Below are 12924 nucleotides of genomic sequence, written 5' to 3'. Positions count from 1 at the left end.
AGGAAATAATAATAATAAATACAGAGGTAAGTAGAAGGGCAATGATAATTGCTCTTCTACTTAATTCTGCATTGTCAAATGCTCTTCTACTTATAAGCCATTGCTGGAAACTGTATAAGGAGGGTGTAAGTAGAGTGAGGAGCAGGTCCTTTGCATGGAGAGTGGTTGGTGAGTGGAATGTATTGCCTGAGCATATTGTGAATGTAAACATATTGAATCAGTTTAAGGCATGGTTGATTAGCATTGTTGTTGAGGCAGACTTGTTGATGACCTTCCAACAATGAGTCTAACTCCATGGAGGTCAGATGATAATAAAAACCAGCTTTATAATAGTCAAATTTCAAAAACTATGGCATTAGGCAGGTTGTATTAAATAGAATGTTTCAAGAAATATATCTTGATAAAAACTGGATTTACTATCCTGAGATAGCAAGCATCTTCTGTTCAGGATTGCTCCTGAAAAATGTATGTTCTAATAGAAAATGGTTTTATTTTCTATAAGAAATGAAATTTGATAACAGTAATAGTTAATCTTACTTTCATTTACTCTTCCTGAGTCAATGAGAATAACAGAATATTATTTAACTATTGTTATTATCACTATCCTGTTATTAGCGAATACAATTTACATTATAATGACCAAACCTGCATAGAATCTAGATGTGGTTGTATTATCAAAGCCTTATGTCAGCATCCTTATCTTTGCGTGTTGGTGTATTCTTAAATAACAAAGTAATTCTCTTTGTTATTTTTAGTAAAACGTTTAATAAAATATTACCACTATAATAATACTTGGATTTCTGCTCAGGACATGGACTGGTTATTACTAACACCATGTTCCAACATAAAAATGTGCACAAATTCACATGGAGAGAAGAGGCTAGGAATAAGAAAAGTCACATTGACTATGTTATTGTTGATAGTGATGTTTTCTCCCTGGTGCATGACACCAGAGTGTACAGAGGATTTCAAATTGGAAGTGATCACAATTTAGTCTTGAGCAGGATAAAATTGAATTTCATATTGAAAAGAATAACATGTAAGAAAGTTTTAAAGCAAATAAAAGTTGAGCAGCTCTCAGATGTGAACTATAGACTAAAATACACAAAGATTATTGAAGAAAAAATGAAAGAGTTTGAGAACAGGAATCAAACCTTGGAGATTCAGTGACAAACTCTGAAGAAAACATTGATTGATTCTGTCAGAGAGGCATGTGGTGAGGTTGTCTGCAAGGATAAAAAAAATCAGGACTCCCTGGTGGACACAGGAAGTTAAAGAGGCAGTGAAGGAAAAGAAGAAAGCATATAAAAAGTTCCTGTCAAATAAGTCAGCTTGTGCTCTTAGAGAATACAGAGATAAATGTAAGAAAGCTAAACAGTGTGTAAAACTAGCTAAACAAAAGTCATAGGAAGACTTTGGCAAAAATAAAGAAAATAAATATCAAGAAGGTGGCAAAATATTCTGGAGGTTGTTGAAGAAGCTTAAGAATGGAGGAAAGAGTGCTGTTAAAGGAGTTAGAGATGATAAAGGTGATATGAAAACGGTAGAAAAAGATATCCTTGAAGTATGGAGTAATTACTTTGAAAAACTGCTAAATGAAACAAGCAGTGATGACAGCACAGTGGTAAAGAACACTGACCAGGCATGCAGTCAGGAATACATATCCATACTTGAAGTAGAAAAAGCAATCAAAGGCTTAAAATGTGGAAAGGCAGCAGAAGTAGATGATATTCGACCAGAAATACTGAAATATGGTGGTATAAGAGTCTTACAGTGGCTGTACTGCATAGTTCAGAAAGCCTGGACAGAGGGACTAATTCCCAATGATTGGAGTGGAGTTCTAATAGTACCCATATATAAAAAGGGAAATAAAACTGAATGTGAGAATTACAGAGGTATTTCCCTACTGAGTGTTCCTGGCAAGATCTATTCAAGTATACTAGAGAAACAGTTGAGAAGAATTGTGGAAAAAAAGCTTGGTGAAGAACAAGCTGGATTCAGGCCAAATAGAGGCTGTCAAGATCAGATCTTCACTTTACGACAAATAGTTGAGAAAGTATGGGAATATAACAAAGATCTGAATTTAAGTTTTGTCGATTTAGAAAAGGCATATGACAAGGTGCCAAGAGAGAAGCTATTCAATACGCTGCAGTTATATGGTTGGGGTATTATATCAAGCAATACTTAGTCTTTATTTGAGTTGTAAGTTAGCAGTTAGAATTGAAGGAAGTACAGGAAGATGGTTTAATGTTAAATCTGGTGTGAGACAAGGATGTACATTATCCCCTCTGTTATTCATTATCTACATGGATCACATTATGAAGGAAAGTGGTACTAAACATGATATCAAAATTGGAGATGTTAATGTCAGCTCTTTGCTTTATGCAGATGATGTTATATGTCTAAATAAATCTGCTACAAGTCTGCAAGATTCTCTGACTAAATTGAATAGCTGTTGTAATAGATATGGTATGAAGGTCAGCAATAAAAAGACAAAGATGATGAAAATAGGCAGAATCATTGAAAATTTCAACTGTGTTGTGAATGGAGAACCTGTGGAACAAGTAAAACATTTCAGTTACTTAGGCACGATTTTTAGTGAAGATGGTAAATTAAATATAGAAATAGACAACAGAATGAGCAAAGCTGGTATGGTAGGAAGTCAATTGAATAAATTGATATGGAATAAGAGAGAAATTAGTCGGAACACTAAATTAGCTGTATACAAGACAGTGTTCCAACCAGTTTTAACTTATGGATCTGAGAGCTGGGTCAGAAGTAAAACACTTGACCAAAGACTAGAGACCGCAGATATGAGAGTCCCGAGAAAGATTATAGGCGTGAACAGATGGCATCAATGGCAATATCATATTAAAAACGAGAATATTAGGAAAGAACTTGACATTGTCAGCATCCAGGAATGTGTTAGCAGAGCTAATCTCAGGTGGTATGGTTACTTAAACAGAATGGGCAAGGATAGATTAGCAAAACAAGTGTTCTCTGCTAGGTTGGCAGCAAAACGACCCAGAGGAAGACCAAGATATAGGTGGATTGATACGGTACAAAGTGCCTTCGACGACAGAAATATAAGATCTGATAATGTTGGAGTCTTGACAAGTAACAAACTGATTTGGAGGAAAATTGTATATAGGAAGTTAGTAATGATGTAATTTTTTTCATGTAGTACTATCATATCCTGTACACCCCTTGAGGGTACAAGGCAGGAATTTGATGATGATGATGATAATACTTTTAATTCTATTATGAAAAATTTGGAAATGAAATTTCACTTTTGACACATGCACTTATACATATTTTGAATGATAAACTATGGAGATAGAGAGTAGCAATACTACTACAAAATTTAGGCATAATATCTAAACAAGCAGAAAATATATGCATAACAATTTACTTCATAACCGTTTATTATTTCAATTTGTAATGAGCGATTCTGGGAAACCAAGGAAGTTGAAGAGCAATGAACTGCAGATTACATTATAAAAATTATACATTCTGTGATATGATTAAGATTTGTATTGTTCTCTATAAAAGCAAACCCTGTATTCTGTATTGGTAAAAGTGCAAATCTTCACGCAATCTGAGAAATACCCTTTGAAATATGATTATGAATAAAAAAGTAAACAAGACTTAATTTTGGAACATATGAAGCCCCCCCCTTTATTTTAAGATTCAGGTCTTCATTATTTATAAAATTGTTTGACAAAAATAATTTTGAATTAAGTTAGAGAATAAATAAAATGTGTTTAACTAAAACACACACAATTAACAGAAAAAATTGATAATGACATTGATTTTCCCAGATGACAATATTTAAATGAAGAAAGTATGAAAATCTTATTTCATCCTGATACTAAAAACTATAATATGATAAAAGAATGAAAGAAGTAGAAAAAATAAAAAATTGTAGGTATTTAGTCTATTTAATATATATCTAAGATTTCAGTTACCCAACATACAACAAGGAATTGCATCTCTAGCAACAGGCAACAGATGAAATGCAATCTGAGAAATATCCTTTGAAATATGATTATGAATAAAAAAGTAAACAAAACTTATTTCTGGAACATATGAAGCCCCCCTCCTTTATTTTAAGATTCAGGTGTTCATTATTTATAAAATTGTTTGACAAAAATAATTATTTTGAATTAAGCTCCAGAATAAATAAAATGTGTTTAACTAATACACACAATTAGCAGAAAAAATTGATAATGACACTGATTTTCTCAGATGACAATATTTAAGTGAAGAAAGTATGAAAATCTTATTTCATCCTGATACTAAAAACTATAATTATATGATAAAAGAATGAAAGAAGAAATAGAAAAAATAAAAAATTGTAGATATAGTCTATTTAATATATATATATAAAGATTCCAGTTACCCAACATACAACAAGGAACTGCATCTCTAGCAACAGGTAACAGACGAAGCTATAAACACGAGTTAATCTGGTTAGGTGTTCTTCTCAGTGTGAAGGATTATCACACCTTGTAACAGATATGAAGGATAATTTGCACTTCTTATCCATGTTCTTTCAAGAGATTGTATGCATCGCATCCAGGATTTTGCTGGACGTATATCAAATCTCCATCCTGAGCGAGGATGTATACACACTTTGTTCCACTTTGAACAAACTGTAATCCAAGAAACTTATGAAATAGGGATCTGGGAGGTGGGGTAGTGGTGGATACCAACTTCAAGTTCAGAGAATAACTTTATTTAAGAATATGCTAACATGCAAAGATAATGAAGCTGATATAAGGCTTTGATAATACAACCACATCTAGATTCTATGCAGGTTTGGTCATCTGACATTCAGATGCCTATTTAAGATTCTTGGGAGTAAGTAGTACAACTGGTCTTGGAATGATCCTTACAAGGAAATAGTTTATGGAGAGTTTATGGGTTGCAGACATGATAGATATGTTTATCTTAATAAATGGGTTTTATAGGACTGATAGAAGAAATTTTTCAGCATTTGGTTAGAGGGGTATAAGAAGTCATCACTGGAAATTTAGTATAACTGTAGTTAGTAAAGACTTCAGGACCATATTTTTTTTGTTTGGAAAATGGTGAATGGACAGACTGGGTTGCCAATTACATGCTGTCAGTGAATATGTTCAATTACAGGTATGATAGATATTGTGCGAGTAGCCTGAACTTCCCATGGAGATTCCTATGTAATAACTGCAGTCTAGGCTCCACATCAGAATAACAAATAGAATTGACAAACATACACCCTCTAAATAACATGTACAGCTATAACATGCCTCAGGACCAGATCACAGGTCTAGTGACAATGTATAAGGATCGAACATGAGCTCCACATTGATTACAGCAAGAATGTAGTCTGTGCACCTGCATTCTCTGGATAATGGTGATCTGCAATTGACTTATATGTAAGCACCTTTAAGAAGTCAAGGAATCAGAAGGAGACTCACATAAGGTGCAAGTCCTTAATATGTATCACATCTTTCCTTAAAAACATTCACTGTAACAATGCACTTGCCCCCTGGCAGCTTATTTCATTTACTCGCTACATGCCAGGAAAAGAACTTAGACCTCATTCATCCTGACCACATCCTTACAAAGCTTCCAGGGACAACCACAAGCTTCCCTTTCTTCATAACTTAAAGTTGCTTTTGACAAACAATTTGACAAAAATTGTTTTTTAAGCTGTGTGTGTGTATTGGAATAATGCATATGGCATTTTGTATATAAGTTAAAATTACATACCTAAAGGCAAATTTTAGCATTGGTAGCATTATCTAGTTTCTGCATCTGTTTTCATGAGATCCTTCATCCAAAATTTTCTTTCAGACTTCACTTGAACTCAGAAAAAAAAAAGTTTTGCTTGTTGAAAGTGGCTTTCTGTAGCAGCTTTGCCCAGTTTGAAGCAAAAATTATTTAAAGTGCTGTTCATTGAAGTACTGAGTGAATATAAGTTGCAGAGTATTATTGTGTATATCCTTAGCAAGCTTAATACTTCTCAATAATACAAGCTACAATACTGAAACGGCAAATCATTGAATAAATTCTACTCCATGTACAGTTATCATCACAGAAGTGTTATATTAACTCCAACTATGTTTATATCTCATATGTTTACTAGCATATGCTTTGCCTTCCATGTTTATATATTTAGAGTATCTCTTTATGATCATGTTCAGGCATCCTGAACAGTAGCCAATCATGTGCTTAACTCAATTCTCTCACGAAAATACCAACAGTGTTGGTAATTACTTCTTCACTGAAATTCTTAAATGCTGAAACAATTGCTTCAATGTTCATGTTAATATTCCTCAAAACACAGTAACTTATACTTTCAGAAACTTTGACAGATTGACTCAGTTTCTATATATAACTACCACATGTGAAGATACAAAGCATACAGCAACTCAATGTTGAGTCTTGATATATTGCTGCTGTCACTCCTGAGTGTTTGCTTCCTGACAAGAATACACAATGAAAGACCCAAATAGGGTGTTTAACAAACCACCTTGGCAAAAGAAATGGGTGTTTGTCACAATTAGCAAACAATGATCATTTCCCTCCCAACTTTCTTGCCTTCTTTTTAACTATAATGTTCATAGACGTACCATTTTAAGTTGCACTAAAATGGTATTCTGCTTCCCTGAAAAACCTGGGTGTACTTTTTTTGTCCATTCCTTCTTCTCATCTCTTGAATTCCAGAGATTACAATGCATCATTATCAACAGAAAAATACTCATGTTCTAGCTGTTTTGTTTTCCCCTAATTCTTGCACTGGTGATCATTTGCATCTTTTTACTATTATAACTGAACCCTCCACTCCATTCCTCTTTTGATTTTTCTAGGGAAAAAAATGCAATCTGGATAGTAAAAAAAAAAAAACTAGTTCAGAATTAGGCTGTGTTTAGTATCACTTCACTATCCTATCCCACTGTTATTAACTTGCTGCTTAGGAATTAGCTCATACACATGCTATTTCATACGGAGGATGAGTCATTACAATCCTAATGGGTCTCCCTTCAATTTACTCTAAAGAAATTTACTAGCAGTTCAACTTATTTGTTTAGCATTGGAAGGAAATACAACTTAATGAGCAATACTATACAGACTGACAGTTCAGTTAACCAATCGATGACACTATCTAGGAATAAATGTAAGTTCCAGAGGCCTCAATGGAAAGAGGAATGTGTAGAGCAGTCAGTGATATGATGCATAGTCTGCACAGCACCACATATGCAAAAGGATAACTGTGAAATTCCTCACAGATGTAATAAGTAGGCAAAGGAACCCTCCTTGTACGATCCTAAATTTTTTGAATTACTCCAGAGGTGTTGAGGTATACTGAATCTTGGTGGTTTGATAGTTGGATCTATAATCAGGTACATTTAGTTCATTACAGAGTCTTCTCCACTAGTTCTGGAGACCATCACCTAGTATTTCCATAATCCAGATGGGAAATCTGGAGGTAAGGCAGCAAGCTGGAGAAGCCAAGGTAGATAGATAGCTTGATGTATAGGAAGGCACACATTATTTTTGAATTTCATCATTTCTTTGATTGCAGATTCTTTTCTAAAGCATAGAGGAGTGATGTGGGGAAAGAAGAGGTAACCATGGGAGAGTAGATCTTAAGGTACCAGAGATGGTTCTCATTGTTAAGCTGTGCATCCACAAGAGTTGTGTGGTGACTTAGGCTACAAACTGGCAAACAATATTCCACAACAGGGAAGACCAAAGATAGGGCTGCTGTTCTAAGAGTCAAGGCATTACATCCAAGTTATGCTTATAAGCTTGTCTATGATATTATTCCTGGCAGATATCTTGAACTTAGTTTTTCTTCCAAATGTTTTCAGTAAGTTAAATTACAGTCAAGCATGAGAGGTAAAAAGGGTTACTTTCATGGATTAGAATCCTGTTGTAGAAGTTTATATTTAGTTTACTATGAGTCTTGTGGTTCCTCACACTCTTCTTTAAAGACAGTGTGAGGAACCGTTTTAGAGAGAAGGTGTTAGAGAGGATTTTGGATGGACTAGAAAGTGCACAAGACTGGTGGAGACATAATTCAAAAGTAATTCTAAGCTGTGCAATTGAGGTGCTTGTTGAAACATCCGGAAAGATTACAGAGCAGAAGGAGGGTTGGTGGTGGAATAATGATGTACAAGAAGCAGTGAGGGCTAAGAGGAAGGCAAAGCAGAAGTGGGATGAGTCAAGAGTGGAAGAGGACAGAGAGGAATACAGGGAGAAAAAGTGAGAAGCCAAGAGTTGTTGCACAGGCGAAGACCATGGCATATCAAGACCTTTATGATCAATTAGAAACAAAGCAAGGACAGAGAAAGATTTATCGATTGGCAAAATGTAGAAACATGGCTTCAAAGGACATCGTACATGTGAGGCAGATCAAAGAAGATGAAGGAAGAATATTATGGAGGGAAACAGATGGAGAATATACTTTGAGGGACTTTTGAATGAGGAAAATGCGAGGACTCACAGAGAAGATGGGCAGCCTTCTGAGGGGATGGTGCAGAACATCAGTAGAGTGGAAATGAAGGAGGCCATGAAAAGGATGAAGAATGGAAAATCGGTGGGCCCTGACAACATCCCAGTGGAGGCATGGAAGGCTCTGGAGGGGAGAGGGAATTGACCTGCAGTGGGACCTGTTCATGAAAGTTTGCCAACAAGAAAATATACCTGAGGAATGGAGGAAAAGTACTCTTGTTCCCATCAACAAAGGTAAAGGGGATGCACAGGACTGTAAGAATTACAGAGAAATAAAGTTGATGTCCCACACAATGAAAATCTTAGAAAAGGTTCTTGATGGAAGACTGAAGAAGGAGGTGGAGATTGCAAAGGAGCAATTTGGCTTCATGCCTGGTCGATCGGTCATAGATGCTATCTTTGGGGTACGACAGATGATGGAAAAGTTTCGAGAGAAGCAATGGGAGCTATATCTGGTATTTATTGATCTGGAAAAAGCGTATTATAGAGTGCCAAGGCAAGAAGTTTGGAGGTGTCTGAGGGAGAATAAAGGTACCGGAGAAATATGTCAGGTTGGTGCAGATGTACAGAAATGTGAAGACAAGTGTTCAAACCTGCCTGGGAGTGACAGAAAGTTTCCAGTGACAGTTGGCTTGCATCGAGGGTCTGCATCAAGTCCATTCCTGTTTAATATTGTGCGATAGAGATGGTGACGGAGGAAGTGAGAGAAGACGCACCATGGACTATGTTGTATGCAGATGACATCGTGCTGTGTGCAGAATCAAGAGAAGAAGTGGCAGCCAAAATGGAAAGTTGGAGGAAAGTACTGGAAGAGAGAGGTATGAGACTGAGCAGAAGTAAGACCAAGTATATGTGTTGCAAAGTGGATGGCAGCCAGGAGACCGATCTGGAGCTGGAAGGAAATGTCATCAGGAAGATCAATGACTTTAGATACTTAGGTTCAACAATGAAATAGGATGGTGAGGCTGAGAAGGAAGTGGGATGCAGGATACAAGCAGGATGGAGGAACAGGAGAGAGATGGCTGGAGTGATATGTGATAAGAGTGTGCCGATCAATCTAAAAGGGAAAATTTACAGGACAGTAGTGAGACCAACCATGACGTATGCTTTGGAGACTGTGGCCCTGATGAAAAATAACATCAGCAGGATGGAAGTGGCGGAGATGAGAATGCTTAGGTGGATGTGCGGTGTGACCAGAAAGGATCATCTGAGAAATGACTATGTAAGGGGAACGGTGAAAGTTACGAACTTAGGAGCAAAGATACAGGAGGCAAGTTTGAGATGGTTTGGTCATGTGATGAGGAGGGAGGAAGAGTATGTGGGAAGAAAGGTCATGAAGATGTATGCGCAGGGGAAGAGGAAGCGTGGACAGCAAAAGAAGAGATGGAGGGAGATGGTAAAGGAGGACTTGAGGATGAAGAACTTGGATGTGGCTACAGCCCAAGACAGAAAGTTGTGGAGGAGACTCACCACAAACAGCAACCCTACTTAAGTGGGAAAAGCTGCAGAAGAAGAAGAAGACGACGAGTCTTGTGGTTATTTAGGTATAAAGCAGAGCAGAAAATGTTTCAATGGGATTAGGTGATAGTTCCAGCTTTCAAAGTAATTTTTTAGTGAGCCAAGATCTTAGCTTTGTTTCCTCAAGGCCTTGGAAGGTACTGTCTTGGGTTGCAATAGCTATGTAATCAGCACAGATAAACTTTTGACTAGCTGTCAGAGGGATATCACCAGTAGTGAGGTATAAGGGACTCGCAGGGGCTCATGCAAGCCCTTTGTTAAATTTTTCTGAAATTTGCAAGCCCCTTGTTCTTCTTGTTTACTTTTTTATTTTTTCAAAAAAAAAACATACTTTTTTGAAATATATTAAGCAACAAACTCATATGGTAACCTAACAAAGTGATTTTATTAAATAAAATATTATAGTTACTGTTACTATCATTTTGCAAATAAGAATTCACTTTTGGTAATCACATATAAATAAATAGGACTATAAAATAATGCCCCTTGATTGGTACCGTTGATTATCATTTGAAGTATAAAAACAAAAGAGAAATATAGCATATTTCAATATTATTGTGTTTAGATAATATTTACTGTATTTATTATTTATAGATTGTTTGTCATAAAAACTTCTATCGCAAAACACATGCAATTTACAGAAAAAAAAATACCAATTGTGGTAGTGGTGGACGGTAGATGGCGTTGATTCATAGTAGAGGTTTGGTGAAGTGATTGAGACAGTTGCAGGTGTCCTCCCGCAATGAGTCTTCGAACTCCTTGGAGGTGTCATGAATAATAATAATAATAAAAACAGAAAATTATTTTGTTTATCAAAATAACGTGGATTATTGCATATCTGCGATTATAAAAGGTTTTATTCTTATATTTTGATAGTTAAAAAATGTTTTTCTTATGTAATATAAATTAACACAGATGATTGTGTGCAAATATTTCATGTTTAGATCATGAAATATTTGTTTAAAAATGATAGCCCTTTACAGGTTGATTGCACCTCATACTTTTTGATGTGCTCGACAATGTGAGCCTTTTGTTAAAATTTCCATAGCTAACCACTGGATATCACTTGTGTACGGGTTGAATAAAGCTGAGAAAAGGACGGATACTTGTAACAATCCATCTTGAAGGATAAATGTTTAGCTTTTTTTTTTTTTTTTTGCAAGTTCAGATGAAGTTTTATATTTTCTAAGAGGAAAATAACAGGAGGGAAATCGATAACCAATTGCAAATTCTTCTATTAGGGCCTTCTAGTGATATCTGCTTGTTAATATCCTTTACCTTTGGAGAAATTCAAGTGGTTGGTACTCTAGATATCTCCAAGGCATTTGCTCAGGTTTGGTACCAAATTTCCATTTTATGGTGCATCTTCCATCTTACAACTGGGTTTACATCTTCCTCTCTAGAAAGATCTTAATATTTAAGAATAAGGATTCATTTCAATTCATTCACCTGGATATCACAATGCTCTGTTCTTTACCCTTCTCTCTTCCTTTTGTTCGCCGATGACTACACATGTAATCCAGTTTCTCAAGAAGACTACATTCTTGCTTCTTATTTGCTAAACCTTGCACTACACAAATTAACAGTACTTCTAGAATATTGACCTCCATACCATGATATGATTCTGAAAGTTCTGTTAATTTAAAAATACAAATACTAATATCCTACGATATAGCTTTGGCTTTTACGTTTTTCGAAAAAAAAAAAAAAAAAATATATATATATATATATATATATATATATATATATATATATATATCCGAGGGTGTTTGTATACTATGCTGAGTTCGAACATTCTCTCATGCTTAGGTCCACTAAAATTAAATTAATGGAATATAAAAAAATTCAGCGGCGACTTTTTGTTACTAGGCATGATAACAGTTTCGTTTTTTCGGAACCATAGCAGTTTACTTCTTAAAATACTAGTGACGAAAAAAACGATACATCCCACACTCAAAAGAAAACCGTACCATTCCTAAACGTAAATGTTATCTACGTTACTTCTTTTGCTTGGATAACTGTTCATCGCAATAAAATGTAAACAAGTTCGCTCTCAAGAAAATATGTAGTTGTCAGTACACAATACCTACTTGTCAAGCCAAAATGTCCATCGGGTATTAAGAGGTACCCCTTCATCGTCACCGTTGACTATTTGCTCTTCAGCATTCATCATCTCTTGCTGAAACTTCTCTGATTTTTCATTATCTAAATGTATGTTACTTTCTGCGAGCCTTGGCGCTTCCATAATAGCACCGAAATCAGCACAATTCACAGCATCATGCGACAAATAAATATAACTGCCGCTACCTTGGAGTCAGCTGATTTGCGCGCAAGTGTCATGTACTGGATTGGGTAAAGTTGCTAATTGATAATTGGATAAACAAAGTCATTAATTATACAAAAAAATTGCATCATAATTCGGAATATATTATTCAGGATGTTTATTATCAAAAACAATAGGTTTTATCTTGAGTGTTTTTAAATTAACAATTCTTATAAATGGCAGCGTCGCGCCTGTAATAGTCACGTGAATTATCAAAATGGCTGTTAAGTTTTGCGTTTCGGTTTTATTTGTGTGTGTATCATTGCTTTTTGAAGTAGTGTCAGCGTCAAGTTTTGATGCAGGTGATGCTATTGCATTAATATTAGGGTTAATTATAGGAACTTTGAGTATATGTGCGTGCATTGGCTGTTATGCTAGGAGACAGGCAGGAATGCAGTACTAAGGAAGGATCACACCTTTGTCCTACGAAAAGCGAAGATTTTTCGAGTACACAATATCAGAAGTCTTAAGATGTATAAATTCTTTTAACTCAGAGATCCGTATTTTTCTGTAACAAGTCTTGGTGATATTTAGACCTAACAGAAGATTTTGTATCATGTATTGTCAGGAAGTCCGAA

General features: G+C 35.5%; 1 protein-coding gene across 1 annotated transcript in view; it reads right to left on the bottom strand.

Annotated features, from left to right (window-relative positions):
- LOC150108855 (eukaryotic translation initiation factor 4E type 3-like) overlaps positions 1-12334 on the bottom strand; it is a 125458-nt gene extending 113124 nt beyond the window's left edge. Inside the window, exon 1 of the mRNA XM_090410373.1 lies at positions 12114-12334. Within this exon, the coding sequence (XP_090266499.1) occupies positions 12114-12268 (155 nt within the window). The 5' untranslated portion in view covers positions 12269-12334. The remainder of the gene's footprint in view (positions 1-12113) is intronic.
- Positions 12335-12924: the final 590 nt, after the last annotated feature.

The sequence above is a fragment of the Typopeltis vanoorti genome, chromosome 2 (genome assembly GCF_054136105.1).
Source record: "Typopeltis vanoorti isolate ZY-2024b chromosome 2, IOZ_Tvanoo_1.0, whole genome shotgun sequence".
NCBI lineage: Eukaryota > Metazoa > Arthropoda > Arachnida > Uropygi > Thelyphonidae > Typopeltis > Typopeltis vanoorti.
This window is presented reverse-complemented; position numbering and strand designations above follow the sequence as displayed.